Genomic DNA, 26,128 nt, shown 5'->3' on the forward strand with positions numbered 1-26,128 from the left:
ATGATGAGCGAAGGGTATGGGTGTGGGTTACCTTAATGACAGATGTTGACAATGAACTTACGTAAGTGTGATGATGAAGATGCCGAGGATGATGGCGTTATATGTAGACCACGTGATGTGTTTGCTCTCGTTGAAATGTGCCGGCGCTTTACGTACAGTGAAACATAAGTACACCCCGAACAGGAGCAGTAGGACTTCCACTGAATCAGACAAATTAGGCATCGACGAGATTGTTTCGAGACAAGCACACGATAAACATTAGCAATCATGGTTCATGCATTTAGTAAAGGCGGAAAAGACAGAAAAATAATGAAAGTAAAAAGAGGAAGCAAGTGACCTTTCATACAATCCTAAGAAGGAATAAAAGTTACCCAAAGTTGGAAACAGAGTTTGAAGAGACTAACTCTCCACATAAGAATTAAGTGCAGCGCATGTCAGAAATATTAATTGTTTGTCCATGGACACGATGGAGTGACAGTTTTGTTTCCAAGACATTGGGTCGGTTCCATATTTATGAGTGCACATAAAAGTGTCATAGAGTGAATGGGTCTAAGTGAATCTTTATGCAATGAAAACACTGAATGTCAATGGCGCAATGGTTCATGTCCGATCGCAAAGGGATCTTTCTCTTTCTTGCTCCTAGTGCGATGGCGGCAACAGCAAATCGTTTACAACCACGGAGAGGACGCGCTGTTGACACGGTCGATGGTGGTGGTGGTGGTGGTGGTGAATTGTCAGCACGGTTATGTTGCTTTCTGCACGGTTATGTCATTCACTAAAGAAACGGCAACGACTGCAGGGGTCAAGCACTACACTGGTCTCCAAAGCAGTGACGACAAATCAGATTCAAATCTCGTCTCGGGCCATCCATTTTTATTTCTCTGGACGCTAAACCTGTTCATAGGGCTGGACATCAAGAGTCTTCTTCAGTTACTACAACTTTCTCCTCCTTGTCGCTTCCTACCCCAGCTGTGCGTCATCAGGAGGCTTAAAGACTTGGTTTTTTTTTAGATAATCAAATGAGCCTCGAACCGCAAAAAAAAAAATATTTGTATTTCGAGCCAGAGGTCATATTGTTGTTTTGACAAACTCTTAGACGTTTGTCAGATTTGAAGGCTTTCACCGATCATCGAGAGTGGAACCAGTCATGACCAACATCCAAAGTAAGACACACACTTACAACATTGCTCACAATAATCTATGTAAACAAAAGACAAGGTGGGACTGAAGAGAGTGTTGACAAAGTGACAGGAGGGCTGAACAAAGTGTCTCGCTGGTCAACACACCCCCGTAAACAGCATAATTCCAGTAGGTGAGGGAACAAGAGAAGAACTTTTTGGAGCTCGCCATGGTGATGGTCACCGCCTGGGGCTTGCCCAGCACCGTCCAGCAAACCAGGTAGACGGTCATCAAAGCGGGCAGAGGGGCCAGCCGCTGAAGCAGAACTTTATCCGGCAAGTTGACTTTCTTTCGGCTGTTGAAAATTACGGATATTCTGAAACAGAAAAATTCAGTACCTTTGAAGGAAAGATGCGGACACATACACTCACCTTAAATAAAAACCGATACGCACACACACACACACCTGAACGGAAGGAGAAGAGGAGGGGAGAAGAAGTGAGGGAGGAAGAGATGGGAAGTGAAGCATTACAAACTTAAAGGAGTTAAAAAGCTTTTCTAACAAATCGCATCATTTGCGAATTAATAAATTTATCCTTACATGGAAGGACAGGTTTTTGTGATGAGGAATACGAACAACAAACAATTATTTTTATCAGAGCTGTTTTTACCTCCAGGTTTTGATGAGCAGAGCGCCATAGACAACAGAGAAGCCTAGATGAAATGGCCATATGAAGAAAGTGCACACAGTATCGCTTGCCTCTGGAAACATGATGAGCACCTGCACGTGGTACACATCACATGACAGGCGCAGTAATATCACAGTTGTATAAGGGAAATATATACAAGTTATATAAGGGAAATAAATGGAGTGGAGGCATACATGAAATAATCAGACATAATAGACAAGTCCATTTATTAAATTCTCTCTTTACCTCTGTGAGAACGTGTGTGTGTGTGTATGAGCTAGAGGGAGTTTTTCTTGTGGTAATCACAACAATGAACGAGAAAAAAGGATTTCCTACAAACATATCTGCTAATCTGTCTCTCGTCATCCCCAAAGGAGTTTTAGAAAGTTCGCGTTTGATTTCAGAGAGCTTTTCTTTCTTAGCTGGACCAAAGTCAACAAGAGCCTTAGAACTGAAATACTTTTCTCTGTTTGTGACTTCGACTTGCAGCTGTCCTGTTCCCAGCCGCCGGTGGATTGAAGTTGGCGGCATTTAGTGCTTCTGAAAGCATCTGATTTAAGCTTGCAAGCAGAAGAATGAAAGTGGTGACAGTAAAAACAAGAATCGCGTGTCCTGAATGTCAGGATTTCAACAGAAACTTACCGACATGGACATGAGAACGGAGCCTCCAAGCATCATCTGCAGGAAGATGGGACTTGCTGTCTTCATGACCTGCGGATCCAAACAAACTTGACCTGTAGGGCATACTGGACTGCCGCTCCCTCCCCAAACTCTCACTCCTGCTGTGTTTTCATGTGGACATTGTTTAAGTATGTGTATCTATTTCTTGATACTTGCGAAACTCTTTTTCAAGGTGGTTCAAACATTTTACACTTTATCGTTCATTTGCGTGTTATTTATATAGCTGTTATTTATATCTCACCTGCATACGCTTTATTCGAATCTGCATTTGTCCGAATAACTAGGGAGCCATAAAAAAGCCTGTGTGAACGTGAGGCGATATCAACAAAGTCACGGAAGGGCAGACATTTTGTGCTGTCGGATGTACACGGACTTGTGACGGATTGATTTGCCACAAATTGAACAAACACCCAGCAATTACTACAACTTCTTGCACTCCCTGCACCATGTGAGTTGGAAATCTGTTTCCTTCCTTGTTAAAGATCGAGTGGGGTGCAAATATTTTATTCAAATGATCGGGTTAAGCTCGGTGCAAGATATTATTTCCCAAATCTGGGAATATAGTATGTATATTGAATATAGTACACGACCTTTTCAGTCCTAAAGATACAGGCTTACAAACAGGCAAAGAAAGGGGTCAGCAACACAGATGTCAGAACTGCATTGTACCTGGATACCTTTAGGTTGTGAATGAAAGCTTCAGCCAACAGGTGAACTGAACCACACGTTAACACGCGTATCTGTATACAAAGGTGACGTCACGATTTTAGGAAATAGTACCTTGCACCCCACTAGCCCTTTAAGGTCGAGGCACTCGTCTCTCTTCTGACGTTTTCCACCCTTTGAAACAGTGTTGAGAGACACTGAGAGCGGAATGGACTGGTCAGCCTGCATCTTGTGCTTGATTATGAGGTGTAAGCTCCACGTTTTATTAGTATTTTGCCTTCTGACCCCAGGTTTCTCGCGCAAGCAGAATTATTTAATTATTTGAAAAACTATGAGTATCTTTTGAACAACATAAACTCTCTCTCTCTCTCTCTCTCTCTCTCTCTCCTTCCCCCTCTCTCTCTCTCTCAAGTTTCTAATTAAAGCAAAGGAAATCCCTAGTTTATTGTTTATAAAGAGCAGGTCACCAGCGTGTAAGTCGACGAGAACACAAAGCCGTCTGTACACGTGTGTTCCGAGGCGAGGACACAATGGCGGGTGTAACTGTAGCTCTGATGCTGTGAAGCGTAGCAGACAAAAATATGGCACTTGTGCTAACATCAATATTAATCACTACTTTTTCGCTGGTAACAGCTTTGACCTAATTACTACTGTGCATTTTCAGCATACATCATTAAAAAACAAACGATCGCCTACCAAGTCAACAGCTTTACGAAATATTTTTAGTTTCTCACTCCTCACCTCCAATATAATTTTAATAAGCTGATTTGAAGCATTGCAGTCTCACATAAATGTTACCATATTACATGACATTACAGTTAGAGTAATGATATATTCCAATGATGTAAATCTGTTAAGGTCTGGCAGTAAAATATGTACATACATTTACTGATGAGAAAATAAATCTCCATGGTATTGTAAAATTTGCATTTTTTGGTAACAGCAAAAGCCCAAACATTGTTGGAAGCATCGCAGACTCACCAGCTCTTTCCGATACTTGAACGTGATGAAGGAAATGACACCGCAGACGACAATCAGCACAGCAATGAGAAAGACGACGAGAATTCTGATGGCGGGATCAAACTCATACAGACAGGGGGTACTGTCTGTACACGTGTCACACCCACGAGGACAGGCCAGGCACTGGAATCTAGTTTCAGGGACAAAAAAATTAAATGCCGAATGTTGTATCAAAATCAACCTATGAGCTCTGACAGAGCTTCATCCTTTCAAACAAGTTCTTATGATATTAAGAAGGCTTTCGTAGTTTGCAATATAACGGAAGGACGTGGCTACCACTTCAAACAATATAGAAAGATTGTATGTATCTGGATTCCGATAAGAGTAATGGACGGCTGATAAAACATTGAGCGGCGATAAAAGTTCTTTTGTCGTAATAAAATTCCGTTGACTGTGTTTCTCGTGCCCAAGATCTCCAAAATAAACGCAGTCATTCAAGTCATCCATTCAATGAAAAATTAAAAGCTAGCCCGAGGGAAATATTAAACTAAGTTCTAAGTTGAAAGGCACAGCAAGCCAGCTTTATATATATATATATAATTATATAAAATTATAATATAACCTGCTAAGGAGTTCGCTGGTATTGGCTCCATCGTCAAACGCTTTGTCGATGTCGCTTCCTTCAAACGCTTGTTTTTCATTATTGGTGTCTGGGAAGTAGTAGCCGTCTATACAGACACAAGTGTAGGAGCCTCGCTTGAAACCTTGATTTTTGGTGGGCTGACACTGAAACAGCATCAGTGAACATATTGAAACTGCAGAGTGTTCATACTGGCGTCAACCAGATGAAAAATGTTTTCTGATACACCTATACTAAAATGCTGCTTTACTCTTACACACGAAAATAGAAATGTTTTTCTCGGTAATGCAGGTTCTTCAATCACTTTCAAGTCAACACAGGCTCTTCAGTCATTTTCCAGTCATTACAGATTTTCCTTTCGATCCAAGATAGTTTATTCTTATTTGTTCATTTATCGCATATCTTTCTTCTTTCCGCATATCCGCTGAGAAGAAAAATTGCTATGATCGTGGTTTAGTGTAAATGGATAATAATGACCGTAAAGGCTTTGTCGGAATTAGGAAACGGGAAGTGAATTAATGAAGGTGTCAAAAAAACAAACAAACACAAAAACAACGACAGAAAAGGGATTTAAATGTCCTTTGTGGACTCAGGCATGTTGACTATACTTTGGTGGTTGGCTGACAGTTGTGAGTGCCTCTGAAGACGTCCAGAGAGCCGATTGCGTTACTGTTGTCATGGTCACACTGGTTGATGTCTATGTTCGTCAGCTCCAGGTCGATAGTGGAGACACCCCTATAATCAGACAGCCAGAAAAATCTACCCTTGAACTGCCAGAAGCGCATAATTGCACGGCGGTATGAGATTTTATACAGGTCATAAGGCTACCTGGCTTTCTTGTCAGTGCTCTAGAAACTATCGTGTCCAGTATATTAGTGATACATCACTGGAGATGACCTTCTTTAGAAATAAACAAAATATTTGCGAAATTTGGCTTTCAAAAATATCTCAACTGGTTGGTCAAAAACATAATTTTTCTGAGTGATGCGATTTCACACATATCCAGCAGCTGGAAAGAATACAGAAAAATATTCTTCTCTTAAATTCTTAGTTCCACATCTCTCTCTCTCTCTCTGTTTCGTGTGTGTGTGTGTGGAAAGAGAGAAAGAGGAAAAAGAAAAAAAAATGGACAACGTACTTAAACAAAGGAGTGTTCTTGGAATCGAGGCCCAGAACTGGAGCTGAGAAGGTGACCATCCAGATGTCGCCACCACCACAGTCAAAGTAAGGAGAGGTCCAGTGGCCATGAGACAAGTTTGCCACAGGTTGAGACCACTGCCTAGATACGCTGGTACAGGCAATCAGCAAAATGAAAAATAAAATGTTTGAAGTCGTTTATGACTGTTAAATAAAATAAAGTGAGAGCGAAGACTTTCTACAAGACAAGAAGAAGAAATAAAATATTGAGTGACGACGATAAAGCATTTAAGCCCCAAGATCAACAAGACAAAATGATTGACAGAAGGAAAGAGAAAGGAAAGCGAAGGCACGCTGGAAAGACACTTACGTCTACGTCATCGTTGTACAAAATGGCGACGTTACAAACCTGCCGTAAGTCACGTTGTCTGTGATGAGTGGCACATCAGAAAAGTTTTTGATCTTGAGATGGTGATACCACTCTGTGTTGTTGGAGCCGTAGTTGTAGGACTTGGCCAAGTCAAAGACCACGAAGCCCTGGTCTGTCTTGTGTGCGTAGGGACAGAAGGTGTTGAGCCCCGAGTACAGACTGGGCTCCAGCGCGATGGCGGACCCGTACACCAGCGTGTTGCCGTGGACACTGTTCCTCACCAGATCGTACAGTATGCTTTCATTCAAGCTGCCACAGAGCGAGTGCAAACATTTTAGCATCTCCGCTAGCAGAATTATTTATTAACAAAGGGAGAGAAAGAATAGCCCTTCACTGTTCTGTGTTTTCACAGCAGATTCACACTCGATAAATGTTATCTGACAAAGGACAATGACTGGTAGTCAGTCTCTTTAGGATCATGTCAATACACCACCACCACCACCACCACCCACGCACGCATGCACACACGTGGACATTGAAAGAGAAGAGTGGTCACCTGTTGAGTGTACCTCTACCGATGACCAGAGCCTGCGACAGGAAGTTGGCGGTGCGGATGGCAGCGTTGGTGTACGACGTCCAGGCGGTGGTGTCAAAGGTCAGCTTCAGCGTGTTTGATGTGCCCGAGGAGCAGTTGGACGACTGGGCGATGCGCTGCACGTAGTCCAACGCCTTTTTAGCCTCCTGAATGCGGTCTGATGTGACGAAGAGTCGCAAACCGATCAGAAATTACAAATGGGCAATTATAGCAATCTCCGCTCATTTAACTGATTTTTACTGATCGAATGATTGACTCCAGAAAAATATCTATCTTACTTAGGCGGAAACATGAAAAGATTTATAGAAAGTGGAAACAGACGTTATTTAACGAGCAAATGTTATTCAAAAATTTTACTAAATATTCACAGGTATTGCCTATTACATACTTTACTTAGTGATTTCTTCGTTGCTGCTGTGACACAGTCCCCGTCTTATTTACCGTTTTTTCGTCCTTCCTCCATTCCAGTGTCCTCTCATGGGAATCTAGCACAGGTATGTGGTGGCGCCACACGGACTCACTCACACAAGACAAGAAAGAGATGGAGAGAGAGAGAAGAATGTACACATTCGTACAGGCCATAATTATTTATCTTTGTGGCTCATTCAGTGTTTACATTTATCTTTATTCTTTGGATCCTGACACAGAGGTCACCATTAGTGCAAAGAATTATAAAAATCTCCTTGTCAGCATTTTTAAATTCGCACGACTCACATTGTTTACCTGATTTACCTGTGCGGCCATTTTAAACTGTCATTGGTACTTCACGTGCTTTCTGATCAACCTTTCTATAACCGCTCCATCCGATCTGAGGCAGGTAGATCGTTATTGTCTACATTTCTCTACAAGTTGTAAGAGGGCGTGCCTTGTACTCGGCCAAAAGACAAAAGCCTGTCTGACATCGGAAAAACATTAACACCTTGATGCTGTTGGTTCAGTCTCATCTGCCTGCAGGTATGTTTGCCGAGCAGCACACACTGTACACTGTACTCTGTACACTTGTACAACTCGACACACACGCTCCTCGACAAGAGCGACTCGAGCACCAGCAGAAAGCATGTGCATTATCTCCTCACCTGGCCCTTGAAAAGAAACTCATATTTTTTGTGATACCGATGTCGTGGTCTGAAAAGCACTTTCCTGTCTCCTCTTGAGGAAGAAGTGGAATGAGAGAAGAGGAAGAGAGTTGAGAGCTGTGTTTGACTAACACCTCCTCGCCATCAAGAATCACAAGAACAAGAGTCCTTATAAACTCGTCAAAGAATTGCATACTCATCTTTCATTTACGACAACAAACTTGTATATACAACTTATAAAAATATTGCGAAAGTATGTGTGTTGTTAACCATTTACTGTCATGTCCATCAGTTAACTTAGAAACAATCCTAAATATAACTTCTCTAATAATATCAAGAGGAGATGAATGCCAAAAGTAAGATTTGAGAAATGCCCAACCTGTGGGATTGTTACCGAGTAAGCTCTCTAACTGGAAATACTATTAAATATGCCTTTCTTTCTCTTTCTGGGTGCGTACGTGTGTGTGTGTGTGTGTGTGTGTGTGTGTGCCTCTGTGTATGTAGAATATATTGTAGTCTTTATTCTTTGTCCTGTGTTCACAATAATGCTTCAAGACTGCCATGCTAGCAGTAATTTTGGTGTCCGGGAAGGTGAATGAAACTAAACAAGATTTTCCCCTATGTTCAAAAAACAACGATGGATGATGGAACCAACAAATAATATAAGAAAACAAAACAAAAATGTTTCGTCTTTCCATGGCCGCCATTTTGGACTATTATTGTTGTCAGAAAAAAGCTGTTATATTACATCGACTTCTGGTAATTTCCCTGTGTCATTCCCGAGGACGAGAATAGCCGGGTATCGGCACGAAACTGTTACACAAGCACGATCATCAGAAAATCAAACATTGTTTGCAGAGAGCGGCATGTTTTTTCAGCGAGGGGTAATATAAAAACATAAGTCATTACTGATTTATTGTTTAACCCTCACTCCCCATTCCATACACTTCATCGGCAACTTCTGCCATCACTTTTGGTTTTGGCATCTAATGTCACGTGGTAAATATTGGTGGGAAAAACCCGAAAGCTCATAACAACTTATTTTAGATGCTACTCATTTTTTGTCTTTGATTACATGTCAGCTTAAGTGAGAAAAGAATTGGTTTAATTTGTTAGAAGATATCATCCCAAAATCTGAGCGAAAAACTTAGTATGTGTGACTTAGGCCTTTGAACACAACATACAACAGCTGCATATTCTCAGATGAATTAAGTGTTGACACTTGGCGCATTTAAATGTCTCTCGTCTGATAGTTGATGAACTTTATGAACGGTTTGCACCGATGAACCTCGGGTGTTGTCTGGGGCAGTGTCACAGAACCTGCGTGCCTCGGTCACACCTTTCGATCTACTGAAAAATTACAGTCATTTGCCACACGGCTCCCGTCTCCCGTCTCCATTGGCAACTATTTTTTCGGGTGACAATCACGGCTGAATAGTACTCTAGGAAACCGATAATTTCGCGCTAAAATTGTCGATGTTGATGTGGACGCTCTAGAGTCACTTGTGTTTTATCATCTTTCATTTTTTACTTTGGCGATTTTCATCTGCCGTCTCTTGAACAGCGACTGAGCATTACCGAATTTACTTTAAAAAATGGCAATTATCTGCCAGATCACAGTGAAAATAAATTAAACTCGTTGAAACTTTCATGTCTCAGAGTGAAACAAATACAGGCGAAATAAGGAATATTGAAATGGTAGAAAGTACAAAGACCACAATGAACAGCAGTGTCCATAGCTGTGTGATACTTCAGACATGATCTTGTTTTATTATTTTTTATTATTTTATTATTTGTTTTATTATAATACAAATGACATTATGCTTATCTAAAGCCACTCAATGTTTCTATGTATGTCAACAGTGGTAACTAATGTTAGTATGGGTCAGATGGCCTTCTTCAAATTGAATAAAGAAAAGATTATCAATATTATTGTTATTCTTGTTGTTACATATGCATGGGTTATGCGCCCAGTGGCAGGTACAGAAAGGTCACAGAGATGTTGTTTCTCAGTTGTTGATCCCCAGGCCGTCTCCTTACACAACGGGAGGAACTGATTAGCGGGCTACACAAACTGGACGGGGGAGGGAGTAAGGAATCGACCATCACATCGCCTTACATCAACCCTGCTAAGAGCTCAGGAAATAATTTCACACAGAATCAGATACATTCATCACAACACTAACCAGTCTTTCCACAAAAAGGTTGTTTTTGAAGGCCATCTTCAAAGCTCGGTCAAACGACAAGTGCCCAGCAATAAAAGGGTCAATGAACTTTCGGGAAAGTCAACATTATAGTAACACAACACCCTTCGGCAGTTCCAGAGGCTTCCATTCACAAAACGTTTAACTTTATTTATAAATTTTTCTAGGGTAGGAGGGAGATTTCTTGAAAAACATATCTTATAAACCCGAAACTTTAATAGTTACATTCCATCACACGACATAGTAAGTAGGACCTCAGAGAATTGTAAGAAATTTTGAAAGATACTCTATCCCATCTCATTGAATTAATGATCATAAACAAAACCGAAGATTCACATCATATATTATTGTGGTCTTTACCCAGCATGTGAAGCTGGTGGTTGTGTGTGACACACTCACGAACTTGTCACGCTCCGCTGATAAGCAACTGCCGATAAAGAAAAAAACAAGTAAATGGAATGAATCATTATTAGAAAGCTTCCCACGATTACAAAATTACTTTCAATATTTGCACAAAATATCCTGTTTGATTTTATTCTTAACTCAGGTGTCTATTGTAAATTCTCTCCCACTCCTATAATTAGAGTCGGAGCCGGCACAATGAGCATCCACAGAAGTCTGATGGTCTTTGCCTGACTAGTGACTCGCAGGACTGTTCCGTGACTGAGGAACTCCTCAAAGGAAATCAATGTCTTCACGCAGGATGTCTTCTTGTCTTTTGAATACCAGGCGGTAATGGGATAATTTGTCCTGATTCCAAAACAACCTGTTCGCATGCAGCCAGTAGTCTCAGTTCTTGCGGTAGGTTTGCTGGGTTCATAGAAGTTCAAAGTAGTCTGCAACCTAAATCTTCAAACCAAACCATGGTGTCGGCATCTTCCAGTTTTGCTTAAAACACAGTCGAAGCGTTGGAGGATGTGTGTGTTGGTGGATTGAGGTTAATGGTTGGGTGTGGGTAGGAGAGAGCAAGATCCAGCCCGGAAACCACAAAGGTTGAGACAAAGAGACCCAGCCCACGTGCCATGATGGTTGAAACACAAAGACCGCCTCCATGGCCTTTCTTGCTCTCGTCAGCCTTGCGTGTCGCACGTCGTCTGCGACATTTCAGTCGACTGCCAGCTCAGCACTTTGCTGGTGGCCATGAGAGAGGTCTGCAATCAACTCTTGTCCCGCGCGGCTTGCCGTGCTTGAGTAATGGCCTGGACATCCCGCGAGTTCCCTGGGAGGCCAGGAGGAGGCGGCAATCAGGCGCGTGATAATACATTGTGTTTCAACAGCATCGAGTCCTCAACTTGCCTCTCTCGCTCTTTATTTGTTCGTCCTGCTCTTCATCTGAAAAATGGTGCAAGCCCTGTGCATCAAATAATATCTTTAACTTTGTTGTGGAATGTTTGTAAAGTGCATGGCCTTTCTGCCTGAAGTGAATGGCGGATTGGACGCTGACTGTTTGCTATCGTCTTCCACTGACTTGCACCCTTAAATTATAAGTTCTGTGTGTGTTTTGGGTGAAAGAGAGAGATGCCAGGTTTATCCTCTACTGCATCACGTGACATAAACGTTTCCTGTCTTGCTGTCCACACGTGCGCTCGCCCACGCTCACGGAAATGACAAGACTAAGGCGGTGAGAGGGTGTGGCGGTCGGGGACATTGTCTCACCTGTCAAACCGAGTGGGAATTTCTGTAAATCAAACGCCAGCCCTTGGATGAGCGGCCGAGCGAAATCGAGGCTTGTCCGCACGAACAAGGGGAAAGCACGTGCTAACCGTAAGTCATCGAGTGGTGGGGAGGGAGTGGGCATCCCTAGCACCCGGGTGAACTGCAAATTAGCAAGAGCATCTAAATATAGCTCATGAACATGGTGAACGCTGAAAGGTTCAGTCAATCAACAACAGCTGTTCTTTCTCAAAATTATGTCCAGATCACAGCGAACACTTTTATTTAACCATCCCTATTTACTTACAGGCTGTCTTGGAGAAAACAAAAACAAAGCTCTGTCTCTGTCCACTGCTTTTGTCTGTCTCCTTCACTCGTTCTCGACCACTCTCCCTTCTCAGTTACATTCATAAAATGAGTTTTTATCTGTTTTTGGCACTAGGCGTGAAGAATGTAACAAAGCGAACAAGACGAGGACTGGATATTGATGTTTCTCTTCATAGTCCAAGGTTGTAAACAAAATATTGTGCAGGCCGTTCCTTGCCCCATTCAACGGAAAAGATCAAAATGTTGAATAACAAGATTCCGGTGAGGCAGACGACAAAACTATGGATGGTGTTACATTGAGATTAAAAGAACAATCACAGGTGTGTCGGTGAGTGTGGGCAGGAGATTACAGTTTGCATGTGAACATTGGAGAACCCAGCCACACAAGAAAGTTATTGCTCAGGTAAATGTGTTTGGGGAAGTGACCTCTCTCTTTGAAGCATCTCACGGCAATGAAACTCATTGAGTCGAGAACCTTGTGGCCGATGGGGGATTTGTTTGTACTTGTTATGGATGTTCTGGTGACAGTTTTATGAGTACAGTGTCAGTGGCCTCTTCTCACATTGCACCGAATATGTTTTCATGTGGGTTCTTTTTTCTGGCGATTTTATAATAATTCTGGCCGCTACGACCTCGGCAAAACTAACGACAAGGGTCTGTGACTGCTAGAGTTCACCACAGCTTGACGAAATAGGTTTATACTGGAAGGAACGATGAACAAACCTCTTCACTTCTTTGACAGACTTGGTGTCGCTACGCCGTGCGAGCGTCTGCGCGCATGTTTTCACACGTGCGTATGTTTGTTTCCCCTGTGGGACCCCGGGGTATGCTTGCCTAGCAAGCATTGCAAGAATAGGGTCCCTGCCATCCAGCCAGGCATGTCGTAAGAGGCGACTAAGGTGGACACCTCACCTAGAGGTAAAATAGGTTGTGGTAGGGCTAACAACCCCACCATGTAAAAAAAAATCCTGTACAGAAACTAAAACCAGAGAACTCGTCACAGATGGCGAAGGTAATGAAGCACACCAGGAGACTGGACTAATGACGGACGACAGCCAAACCCGAAAGGGAGCTGGCGCCCCGACAGCGGATTTACTGAAGCCGAGGCAGAAGTTGAGGGTGGGGTGCTGGAACGTCCAGACCTTGTACCAGACTGGCAGGATGCTCCAATTAGTCAAGGAGTTTGACAACTACAACTTGGACATCCTGGGAGTCAGTGAGGTCAGATGGACCGGCACGGGAAAGAGGAGACTAGCGTCAGGACATACCATCTTGTTCTCAGGAAGATCAGACGCTCAGCACTCTGAAGAGTAGCTCTACTCCTCAACAAGAAAACGGAAAAGGCACTGCTGGAATGGAAGCCTTATGGACCCAGGCTTTTGAGAGCAAGATTCCATTCCAAGTACACCAAGCTGACAGTGCTAGCCTGCTATGCACCAACAAATGACTCTGAGGCAGAAGACAAGGATGCTTTTTACGATCAGCTCCAGGCAGCCTCAGAAAGCGTTCCAGCCCACGACATGTTGCTCATCATCGGCGATCTCAATGCCAAGGTGGGAAGTGACAACACCTGCAGGGAGCATGTCATGGGCAAACATGGAATCGGAACCATCAATGACAACGGAGAGAGACTGGCAGACTTTTGTGAAGAAAACAACCTACTGATTGGAGCACACTCTTCCCACACAAAGACATCCACAAGGCAACATGGACATCACCAGATGGATCACAAAGAACCAGATAGACCATGTCATCATCAACCGAAAATGGAGGAGTTCACTTCAAGATGTTAGAGCCTACAGAGGAGCAGACATTGCCAGTGACCACACTCTTGTGATAGCCACAGTTTCTCTGAAGCTGCGTCGATCACGAGGAAAAACAGGCACGTCAGCAGAGAGTGGACTCCGGCAAACTAAAAAATCCAGCCACCGAAAGGGCCTTTGCTATGGAAGTAAAGAACAGGTTCCAGGCACTAGGAGACCAACAAGAGATGACCTTAGACGACTTCAATCGAGTCTTACAGGAATCAGGAGAGAAAATACTGGGCTTCCAACGGAAAAAGAAAGAACAGTGGATCAGAGAAGAGACATGGAAGAAGATAGAAGAGAGAAAGTCAGCCAAACAAAGAATCACAGCACCAGATCTGAACGCCTGAAGGAACAACACAGACAAAGATATGCAAAACTGAACAAAGAGGTAAAGAGGATGACAAGAACCGACAAAAGATATCACATAGAGAAACTGGCAGATGAAGCAGAAAATGCAGCAAGTAAAAATGACCTGAAGACACTGTACAAGATAAACAAACAGCTAAACAACGGGTTTAAGAACAGTGATGTGCCAGTGAAAGACGTGAACGGTAATGTCGTCGAGGGAGAGGCAGGAAAACTACAGCGCTGGAGGGAGCATTTTGAGTCAGTTCTGAACAGACCAGATCCCCCTCAGCTTGCAGACATCCAGCCAGCAGCTATAGACCTTGACATCTGCACAGACCCACCAAGCCTGGAAGAAGTGACAGCAGCAGTCAAGAAAATGAAGAGTGGCAAAGCACCAGGGGCAGATGGAATAACAGCAGAGATGTTGAAAGCAGATGTGAATGTGACAGCTCCCAAGCTGACTGAAATCTTCAGGCAAATTTGGGAATCAGGGCAGGTCCCTGTTGCGTGGAAGACAGGGCTCATCTTCAAGTTACCCAAGAAAGGAGATCTTGGAGACTGCAATAATTGGAGGGGCATAACACTTCTTTCCCTCACCAGCAAGGTCTTCAGCAAGATTGTTTTGTCAAGACTGACGGCAACTCTTGAGAAAGACCTCCGACCACAGCAAGCAGGATTTCGCCCTGGGCGATCCTGCTCCGAACACATCTTCATTCTGCGACAGATTCTGGAGCAGAGCAACGAATGGAACACACCGCTGTACATCAATTTCATCGACCTGGAGAAGGCTTTTGACAGCATCCACCGCGAGTCCTTATGGAAGATCCTGAGGCATTACGGAGTCCCTGCAAAACTTGTTCAGGTCATTGCAATGCTGTACAGCGATTTCAAATCCCAGGTTGTCTGTGACACGGAGCTCACAGATCCCTTCAACGTCAGTACCGGGGTGAAGCAGGGCTGCATTCTGTCGCCGTTCCTCTTCATCCTGGCCATGGACTGGATCATGAAGACTTCCACCGACAGCGAGAGGAGAGGGCTCAGATGGACCATGACTATGACAGCAACAACAGCACTGGAAGACTTGGACTTTGCTGATGACATTGCCCTGCTGTCACACCGCCACCAAGACATGCAGGAAAAAACAAAGGCCTTCTCAGAAACAGCTGGAAACCTTGGCTTGAAGGTCAGCACAAAAAAGACTAACAGTATGAGAGTGAACGCCAGAGTCCAAGACAGCATCAAACTAAATGGAGAAGAGATTGAGGAAGTTGACAGTTTCACCTATCTTGGGTCCAAAATGTCAAACACTGGGATGCGGAGGTGGAGATTCGAGCCCGACTGGCGAAAGCCAGTCAGGCCTTTGCCTCACTCAGGAGCACATGGAAGGCAAAAAACATCAGCCAGAAGATCAAGCTGAGAATCTTCAAGTCAAATGTGATCAGCACCCTCCTTTACGGATCAGAATCTTGGAAGATGACCAAAACCATCAGTAACAAGCTTGACGTCTTCCAAAACAGATGCCTCAGGCGCATACTTAACATCTTTTGGCCAAACACCATCACCAACGCAGAACTCCACCGAAGAAGTGAAACCGAGTCCATCACCACGCAGGTTCAACGAAGGCGTTGGCGATGGATTGGACATGTGCTCCGCCAGCAGACAGCAGACCTTTCCAGAGTCGCCCTACGATGGACTCCAGACGGCCGAAGAAAACGAGGCCGCCCAAAGGAAACTTGGAGAAGAACAGTGGAAAGGGAGATGAAAGGAAAGGGCTGGACATGGGGTCACCTAGAGCGTGTTTCAGCCGATCGACATCGGTGGCGGACTCTGGTTGAGGCCTTATGTGCAACCTGATGCACAAAGAGGAATTAGATTAGATTAGTATGTTTGTTTGTTCGTGCGCGTGCGATCACTCATGTTGTCAGGTTTTACCACACGGATTACCGGCTGTACTTACACTGTACCTAATCTCTGCAAAAGGAAATCCGGATCACTATGCACGATCGTCTCGCAATGATGGCTTCCGCCTCGAGGGTTCCGACCTCAGCAACTTCACTGACAACATTTGTCTTATCTTGTCAATTTGTACTTGAAGACCTTGGTCGGCAACAGCTTATCAGGGCATAAAATGTCACCATCAATATTATCATTTACATACACACACACTGGTCTGATGTTCGAATTTATTTCATTTCCTAAAAAGGTTATTATTACAAATGGAAAACTCAAGATCAAGTCAGTGTAATTTCATTTACAATGATGACAGGGCTGTGTCCTGGCCTCCTGCCATCAAAGATACTTTAAAAGTCCCTTTTTAGTATTTTTTAAAACAAGAGCAGCTGATGTCAATGTATGATAAGCATATATCTCTCTCTCACTCTCACTCTCACTCTCATTCTCTCACACACACACACAGAGTAAACATGTAACCGGATCGAGTTTTTTTTCTATATACATGCATCTTGCCAGGTCAGCTGGTGCATGATCTTGGTGGTGAAAGCGGCATACGGCAAGTAGTTTTGACAACAACAACAGCAGCAGCAGCGACGACGACGACGACGACGACGATGATGATGATGATGACCAGGATCTTGCTTTGGCGTCATTAGTGTCTCAGAAGCCCAGAGTGTTATTATTACATAAATTGGGAAGAGAAATGTAGAGAGAGGGGTGTGGAAGAACAGTCGTGGAGGTAGCAGCGCTCACAGGGGTCTCCATATTGTATTCAATTGTGTGTGTGTGTGTTATGTACGCAGAAATACGATATTTCTTCCTTTTGTTCCTTTTGTGAAAACATTTTGGAAATTTTAGCCACATTTAAAAAAATGTAATTATTTACAATGTACCTTCGATTTTGTCTGCGGAACTGTAGTATGTTTTATAGCAATAGCCACAATTATGAAAGTTCATGATCTCACAGTAAAAGAAGTCGAAGTTCATGTCTTAATTCTCTGATACAACATTAATGTGATCTTAAACAAATAAGTAGACACTTAAGTTCATCACCCCGAGTATTTTTAAGACAAGATTTTCTACTAAAACTTATGGTCGATCGTCTAACGACATCAAACTCCATGTGAACAACGACAACAACTATTCCTCTCTCTTCTTTCTTTTCCTCACACCCGCCCCCTGCTTGTTTACAGACGATGACAATTGCTATGACGACGAAAATTGCTGTAAACTACCATCGACCTGAGCTGAAGAAGGAAACAGTATTACCAGGTGTGGTGAGGACACTTCCATCTTGTCAGGAATCAACACAGAAAGTAAACAAACAAACGACAAAGAAAAAGTCATCTTGGCCTCCATCGATACCTATGTCTTGTAAGTGTTTAGTTTCCCACGCAGCATGGAAGGTAAACAAAGCCGCCAGGTAGGTGATGAGGCTGAGATCGATGGTGTGGAGGTGGCGAGGGGGGATCGTGGTTCGACTGCTTTAACCACCGAATTATCAGCTCAGTGCGATGCAGAACCAATAATTGTTTTTCAGGATCAGCTGAAAACAACTTCTCTTAAGAGACCGCGGAGTGAGAGCTCGCCAAACATTGGGACTTGCAGTGGAAGGATATCGGGAAAGGGTTTTAGCGCAGAACAATGACAACATAATGGAGTTCTTACATCCCACTTTGTCTTGTCTGAAGATGAAAGCATCTACGTTTGTTTCAATAAGCTGCTGACGAGGTTTGAAGTTTGCCGATGTGAGTGAACATCTCTTAGTGTACCGAGACACCTTATACTGTGAGTAGAAGTAAGTGCAGGTGAACCACAGTGACTCTGTTATTAACATCATTATCATCGACTGATAAACATGATCGGACTGTGTGAAACTCTACTACATTTCGAAGTATAATATTTCATACACGCATGCGAGCACACAAACATAATCATACACGACAGTTTTAAAATATTCATATGTATAAAACATCTTAGAAGCTTTCAGGGCCGCTGTCCAGTAAATAATAACTAACTATTGGTAATTTGGTTTTTCCTACATGACAAAACACAACATACAAAAATCTTAACTGTATAATTGTCTTTTCTGCATTGGAAAACAATCTTTTCAGTACATCACTCAACACATTAACCAAATCTACATAAAGGGAAACAGAAGAACAATATATGTAATTCATTTTGTAAAATACCCGGCAAAATGAACAACGGCGAGCTACGTCACACTATGCAAACTGCTTTCTCTGAAAATTTATTTCTGAAACATTAACTGAAAACGAGAATTAACCTTTGTAATTCTTGCTGATGATACTCACATACATTTTCTTTTGCAGACATATTTTGGAAAAGTTACAAACATCAGAGAAGAAAAACTTCTGCGACCTGTGTACCATTTCTTTCAGAAGACATCATTCACTCTTTTTCCAAGCTTCTAGACTAAGCCACCTCATTTCTGTCCTTTCAACCTCTCTCACACATTTTACTAAGGAACTATCAGGTATCAACACACTGACTACACGTTTGTTGCCTTAAAGTAGGAAACTGGTTTTTCTGCCCCTTCTTTGTCCAGCCTGCTGATGTGAAGTGACTGGTCATTGACTGGGTGACATATTGCCAACCTTTCCCTCTAACCCAGGGGTGCGCAATTAATTTTCCCAAGGGGCCGCATGAGAAATTGAGATGGTTTTAGAAGGCCGGACTAATATAGTTAACTCAGTTTTACCCCATATATAGTATATATACTGGCGGGCGAGCAGTGGGCGGGCAGGTCAGAGACAGGAGGCGGGCCGGATCCGGCCCGCGGGCCGGCCTTGGCCCAGGTCTGCTCTAACCTATGGACTGACACATCCGCTAGTCCCGTGAGTCTTTCTCTTCTTTCATTCTCCTCGTACTCACGAGCTGTCATGCAGTGAACTCGTGTTCGATGCTTTAAAGTAGTATAAAGTGGTTGGTTTCTACGATTCATTTTGACCAGAAGTATTAGGACCCAGAAGTATAAAAGAATTGTTCATTAATATTAAACCTCTTGTTTCCGTCTTTGATTAATACGTGGACTGAGAAACTTGCATGGTGAGAACCTGCAAACATGAAAGGTTTCTTGCAAATGTCATACGATTAAAAGGATATTTTTTCCTAACATCATTCATTTCTTAAAAAGAAACCCAGCAGGCCGTCCGTGCGTCCCCTCCCTGCCTGGTTGCCCCCAGGGCGACTGCCTATAGTTTGTCTAATGGTAGACCAGGCCCTCCCCACCACCTCGAGCTTTTCCTTCCCCTAGTCCCATTGTTCTCTTGTTGCCAGGTGACCACATTATAAAAGACCTTTTTGTGTTCTAACTACATTAACATTGAAACAGATCCCTGCGAGTGGTAGTGAAGGTTGTAAGCTGGGTCAGTAGGCCAACTACAGATGTTGACATCAATGCCAGGTAATCTCCAAATAGGAGAAAAACCTCAAGTCCATTCTTCTAACTTTTATAATAATAATGCTTGTTACTTACAGCTTTATGTTATGTAACAGGTGTTATTGTATGGCTGCATGTCATATGACAATGTGGTCTACTGTTGAGTAATTGCTATGAAAATCTTATGATTTCTCTATTAAGTGATTATTTGAGAACATATCTTTAATAATAAATATTAGTTTTGCCTGACGTGTCTGTAAGACAAAAACCTCATTGGCTGGTTATAGGGTCTTAACTTTGTAAATGAAATTCCATTCATTAGGATATAACCCTTTATCACTGAGTTGTGAAATCTGATTGGGAAAGGGGTTATCAGCTCTCAGCATTGTATTTACTTTTCCTTCTCTGTCTTAACCCTTGACCTCTCAAGTGCATTGTAGTTCGAGGACCCACTGACACACTGCGGTCATCCATTACAAGAAGCAGCATCCACTGCAAATCCAGATATCCAGCGATAGATACAAAGTTCTTACCAACCTGATGTGATACCTGCTGGCTCCCCTCTCCCTTCCCCCATCCTAGTGTGTGAGTTGTGTGTGATAATGAGATAGATAATGAGATTCGTCTATGGCGAGCTGCTGCAAGCAAGTCCTCGGGCAGATCCCAGTTCTGGACTGTGTGTACACAGTGTACATGTTTGATGTAAGCAAAGAAGACCAGGGGGCGGGGTGGTATTTCCTGTAAGGTGGAGTGACTGAAAGAGGAAAGTATTTCCAATCGTTATCCACTTTTACTTTCACTAGGTTACTCAGGTTTCCTGCTGGTCTCCATGTTTCTCTCACAACTTGCTTCACTTGTAAGTTTACTTTTTGCCATGGACACATGGGACTCAGAAAGCTGGGATCTTCTTGTCTCAGTTGACTTAATTTAGAATTTTTATTTTAAAAGAGAATATTTTTTCCTGGTAAAGAAGAGACCAGCCATTATATTTCCAAATGAAGCACGGAAAAGGTTAGGAGTCATGGCGGCGTAGATAATGCACATTTGTTCTTTTTAGGATTTCTTCTGCAATTATAGTTGGCTAGTACATTTCCTTAGAATAAGCTTTTGTTAATGAACGATTTTTTCCCTTGACTCTGTCGTCAGAAAATTACCTGAGAGTTTCGATCTGCAAGTAGCAAAGTGTCAAGTCAGCCGGTGCCACAGCCCGGAGAAACAAGGGCTTAGGTAAGTTGTTACAGTCTTACACTCTTACCTGTCAGCTTAGTGCTGGCGTCTGTTGTTACAATTCCTTTTAGACAAGAATAATTATATCATCATGCCGACCATTACTTGGTAATGGGTTGCGAAGCTGGCTTTCTTATTTCTTCCGAAATTTGTTCCGGCATTGCAGACGACAAGCGGAATACTACCACTGTGTTTATATACTACCACTGTGTTTATCCACACTACCACTGTGTTTATATGCTACCACTGTGTTTATACACACTACCACTGTGTTTATACACACTACCACTGTGTTTATACACACTACCACTGTGTTTATACTCACTACCACTGACATGGCAGGTTCAAACAGACAGACATTACTAACTCGTCACGACAAAGTGTCAGACATAAATATCACATAAATGCCATAGGTGTTGTTCAATAATTCTACAAGGCTGGGTAGGTACGAATGTTTTACTGATTTCAAGGCTTCAATTGTGCTGAGCTGTGACTTTTCCAGGAACGGGACGAAGGCGAAAGGGAAGATGTGGACCCGAAAACCATAAAAATCATTTTAAAATGAATAAGCTTGTTCATTTTGCTGTAAGTAAACGGACATTAAAAGTTCCATGGTTCACTGACAGTTCAGTAAGTTTCCCTAGAGAAGATACTATCCTGAAGTCTATGTATAAGTTTCTCATGAAGTGTCAGGTGAAAGAGGCGGACAGTAAGAGGAGGGTAGCCAGCAATATATCACTGAACAGTTAGCAAGAAAGAAGAACATAATAACTGTCATACCCGCCTGTTTGCCATGTGTATTCATTCATCATATAATAGACGAACCCTCCCAGCTGGCGTGAAAGGCACATCATTCTTGTGACAATGCCATGAAGGATGAACAGAGGGAGAGATAATGGACTCTCGCTGTGTACATGTCTGATGTACAGCTTTACTACAGCAGCTTCTTGTCCTGAGCTATTTGTGCATTTATTTCTTGAAAGCAACGGTCCTGCCAGCCACACAGACATGCTCTAATGATTGTGCTATCCGCTTCCTAAGTGCACATTCCAATTAAATTAATTATCATAGCATTTTATTCCAAGTGATAAGAACGCCACGGACATGATAGAAGTCTTCTAATAAATGACATTCTAAATTTCGGATGAATTGTATGTAAAACTATTTCTTATGGCTTAAAGTACAAATGTTTTAGTTATACTATGCGGAAATTTTAAAAAATCTTCATTGGTGAGATATTTCATTCCCCGAAGGCAAACTTCAAAACTCATTTATAAAAACGTGTTCCCTTCGGAGGCGGCGTAGTACAATGACTACGAGGTTCATTAGTCCGAGGCTCAGCACACAGTGTATTCACAGTATTCACAGTACTTGTAGCTTGTAATGGTTGCTGCTCCGACATCAGGCTCACAACTCTACATCTACAAAGGTAATTATTTCTCGAGGTCGAAGCATAATTAGCTTTAAATTAGAGTATTATTATGTACGTCAGTCTGTTAAGTAGACGATCATTACCAAAGTCAGACTGGTATACCAGACAGGTATACTGGGTAGACATGATGATGGTGATGATGACGATTACAATGGCGACAACAACGAATACGAGGATGATGATGAGGATGGTGACAACGACGACGATGATGATGATGATTGAGCACCATACTTCAGCCAAAGTTAGGCTCATCACACTTTACAAAGAAGAAAAATCAAAACTACATAAAACGAGAAAATCTGCACTGCACACACGCACGTGCAAAAAAATTAGAGAAGGAGAGAGAGGGCAAAAGAGTGCAGACAATCAAACATAAATACGATAAGCTCCAGAGCAGCACGTAAGAAACAAATATTTGAAAATGAGCTCGTATCAGTATTTCTTGGTCAAATGCATCTTGTGAAACATCATTGATATGGTTGTTAGGGTCAATGGGAAGCAGATTACATGGAAGGGAATGTCGCAGTTTCGGAGAAACATAAGTAAAGGCCTGCTCACTAAAACTTTTTAATTTACCTCTCTTGAGGAAGCTGAGACTAAGGTGATCAAAGTTGTGAGGTAAGATGTTACAAGCTAATCTGTGTCAGAACAAGCTGAAGGACATAATGAGCAGCATGAGTCGTTAGTGACATTAAACCAGTAATTTCATCCCAAAGGTGACGAGCTAAATGCGAGAAAGCTCTATCGACACACCTGGTTCTCACCTCCAAATATTTGACAGGTAAGGAGCAGGGACCAGCCTGCGGCAAGCTCGCAATCCTCCAGCATTTCAAAGCAGCAAGACCTCGCTGCACCTGAAAATATTGGCAGCAGTGCCAGACAGTCGTCTGCCTGAGACTGATTTAGAAATGAGTGGTTATCAGGGAGCCCAACGAACATAACAAAAAGCACAGGATCCAAACCAGCCCCGGGAGACATCAAACGAAAGGTCAGAAGGAGCAGATGTAAAAGCGGGAATAACTACGAACATTGTGCGACCATTAAGGCAACTCGCAGTGCCAGGCAATGCAGACCCAGTAATGTGGAAATGATACACACAGGTGATTGAGCTCTCGACGAATATCAGCAACCTTAGCTCTCAGAAAGTCGTTAAACTCTTTGGTCAGCTGACATAAGAAATACCTAATGGGAAACGGATCATTTTTTACAGGCAGCCTGCTAAATAGCTGCATTGATGACTGACAGCTAGAACCCCAAGACCTAAAATATAAATCTTAGTACAGTGAACAAGATGGATGTTACACAGTAGAGATGGAGAGCTCGAACATTTTGTCTCGTGTGATCGCTTGTCGTCCCGAGGTCCAGAGTCTTCACACCACCAGGTGCAGCAAGACAGCAACATACCCTGACCAGGAGCAGTGTCCTCCAGCAGCACACATCCTACTCATCAACTGGAGGGTGGAGGATCAGTGACATCTCGCTGGAAAGCAGTAATGTCAATGTTGCCAAGACTGCGAATCTGTTTAAATGCCAGAGGAAAAGATGCCAGAGGGGCTCATCATTGAGATTCCGTACAATACAAAATGATCAGGGCTCAGCTCCAGGGTAAATAACATTTTCCGTAGGCCAGTTGCAATGAGGTAGACAGAAAAACATCAAGAAGTCACAAGTAACTGTAGGTGATCAAGGTAGATGTTGAAATCGCCAACCATGACACAAGCGCCAGTTAATGAACTGCAAAAATCCAGCAGTTCTGGAAATTCTTAACAAAAGGGGGAGCCACAGAATCTATATTTCATACTAGGTGGTACAAACACAGTGAATGATGTACCGTGGAACTGTCACAGTTATCTGAACACGTTTATATGAAGTGCGCAGGAAGGACAAGTTGACATGGAAGCCACGTGACAATCACGTAATCACGTAATGCACTCAGCATTTGCATCCGCTAACCTTGCTGTCACTTCCTTCCTTCTCGCGCCTCTCTTCCCTCCTGCCTCAGCTCTTTCACTGTTCTCTGGTATGTTTCTGTAGCGGGCATGTGCGTGCATGTCTACATGTTCATCTCCATTTCATGCTGACTGACATCTGTATAGTAAGAGTTTCCAGGCGCAGCCGCCGTCGTCTCGAACGTCCTCATCACCATTAACGGCGTTAGCAACAGCATTACAAACAGCCCCTAGTCAACACACTTGTCATCTCACCCTTTCTTTACAATCTTATTTAGTGAAATGTCGGTTTGTCTGATTATCTTCTTAGAGAAGATTTCGTGCATCAGTTGTTTTGCTATCATACTACAAAACAGCCACACACTTTTCGGTTCCATCAGTCCATTAAAAAAATTATGGGCAAAGGTAACAATTAAAGCCTGCCACAGTGGATGGTCGTCAGTGATCCCCCCAGTCCCTCGCAGGTCTGTGACGTCAACCTTCCCCAGGCCAACGTCGAAAAACTGGGCAGGAGGAGAATGTAGATCCGGTAACATAAATATTATATGAAGTTTTCGACCGGAATAAAGGTTTGCTTTTATACTCGGCTGATTGGAATTATGACTGGGTGCTGCAGGTTCCAGACCTGTGCAAAATAGTAGAGCGGAAAATAATATTGGAAAGTCTGTTAGCGCGTGGCAGATAACTCGCATTTTATCTTTACTTTTCTGCTATTTATCTAATAAGAGACTATGTGAGAAGTACTTTAAAAAAATCTTTAATTTTTTCCTCTCAGAATACACCCTAATGTCATAATCAAATCGATCTTCACGAATCGCCCTTCCATGGTTTCATATTTCACCCCGAGCTATAAATGCCAGTGCCTAACGAACTGAGAGAATTTGATAAGTTTGCCAATTGTGGCTCCACACAGTGAGGGAGGCAACGGAGCCATTACATATGTATACATTCTTTTTTTTTAAAGCACATGATTTGCAGATAGTAATCCACTTTTCATTCCGAGCAGTCTTTGTGCTCAGTCAGGGCTTTTACTTGATTCCTCATCCAATCGGGTAATAGCAGTATAATCAAGCTAATTAAGGCAATTAGCTGCTCGAGTAAATGCTGTTGAACAGAGGCAGCCAGAGACCTTGTGAAAGAAGAGAAAAGAAGAAAGAGAAGAGAGGAGAAAGCACATTCCTGGTTGACTGCAATTTTTAAAAACTGATCCGAAGCAAAACAATGTAAAAAAAATGGAAAAAGCTGAATAAAAGCTTCTATTATGAGCAGTTTTCCCAACTGAAAATCGTTCTCCCCGAAACTAATTTACTTAGCGGTAAACAGCAATAACTTTGAAAGCACGGGGACTCTCATTTATCGAGTTGAACAGTTCGTTTGCTTTTTATTTATTTTTTTATTTATTTTTTTTTTCCAGCCTTGTATCAAATGAAAAAATCGTTTATAAGAACAAACGACGGACAACAAACCAGGAAAGCGAGAAAAGGCGGTTTCCATCCTGACTGGTATGAATGCTAGTGACAAGCACGCTTAGTTAGCACGCCTGACCACTCCTACCGGAAGTAAACAGTGACATGCGCAGTGTCTTAGTAATATCTGGGTGGTGATTGTGTTACAATAACATCCTATGTTAAGCCACGTTCTGTGCCGCCCTTTAGCAACTGTGATTTAAATTGGTTTCGGCAGTCCTACAACTTACCAAATGAATAAACAGACAAACAAACACACAAATAAACTGCAATGCATCGAATAAAAATGTAAAATTCTCTTCTCTTGGAAACTACCATTTGCAATGGAACTTAACAGCAAACAAACCCAACACGACTATTGAGACAAGACATTAGTTTGTTACACTTATATGAAAGTAATATCACTTCAGTCAAGTATAGTAGAA

General features: G+C 42.6%; 1 protein-coding gene across 7 annotated transcripts in view; it reads right to left on the reverse strand.

The window, feature by feature from the left end:
- The window catches only part of LOC112570939 (probable G-protein coupled receptor CG31760), a 39,896-nt gene that overhangs the window by 5,774 nt on the left and 7,994 nt on the right, over positions 1-26,128 (reverse strand). For 6 of the 7 annotated variants that reach the window (XR_003100723.1, XM_025249674.1, XM_025249671.1 and 3 more), the window contains exons 3-13: positions 11,794-11,953; positions 6,819-7,014; positions 6,302-6,571; positions 5,894-6,043; positions 5,364-5,490; positions 4,738-4,901; positions 4,137-4,305; positions 2,451-2,519; positions 1,791-1,900; positions 1,287-1,495; positions 62-200 (exon numbers count right to left, since the gene is read on the reverse strand). Coding sequence is in view for 6 of the 7 variants with exons in the window: in XM_025249674.1 (XP_025105459.1) it covers positions 62-200; positions 1,287-1,495; positions 1,791-1,900; positions 2,451-2,519; positions 4,137-4,305; positions 4,738-4,901; positions 5,364-5,490; positions 5,894-6,043; positions 6,302-6,571; positions 6,819-7,014; positions 11,794-11,953 (1,763 nt within the window). In the remaining variant the exon portion in view is untranslated. The remainder of the gene's footprint in view (positions 1-61; positions 201-1,286; positions 1,496-1,790; positions 1,901-2,450; positions 2,520-4,136; positions 4,306-4,737; positions 4,902-5,363; positions 5,491-5,893; positions 6,044-6,301; positions 6,572-6,818; positions 7,015-11,793; positions 11,954-26,128) is intronic. The other variant, XM_025249676.1, reaches the window with a different exon arrangement.

The sequence above is a fragment of the Pomacea canaliculata genome, linkage group LG8 (assembly GCF_003073045.1).
Source record: "Pomacea canaliculata isolate SZHN2017 linkage group LG8, ASM307304v1, whole genome shotgun sequence".
Classification (NCBI taxonomy): domain Eukaryota; kingdom Metazoa; phylum Mollusca; class Gastropoda; order Architaenioglossa; family Ampullariidae; genus Pomacea; species Pomacea canaliculata.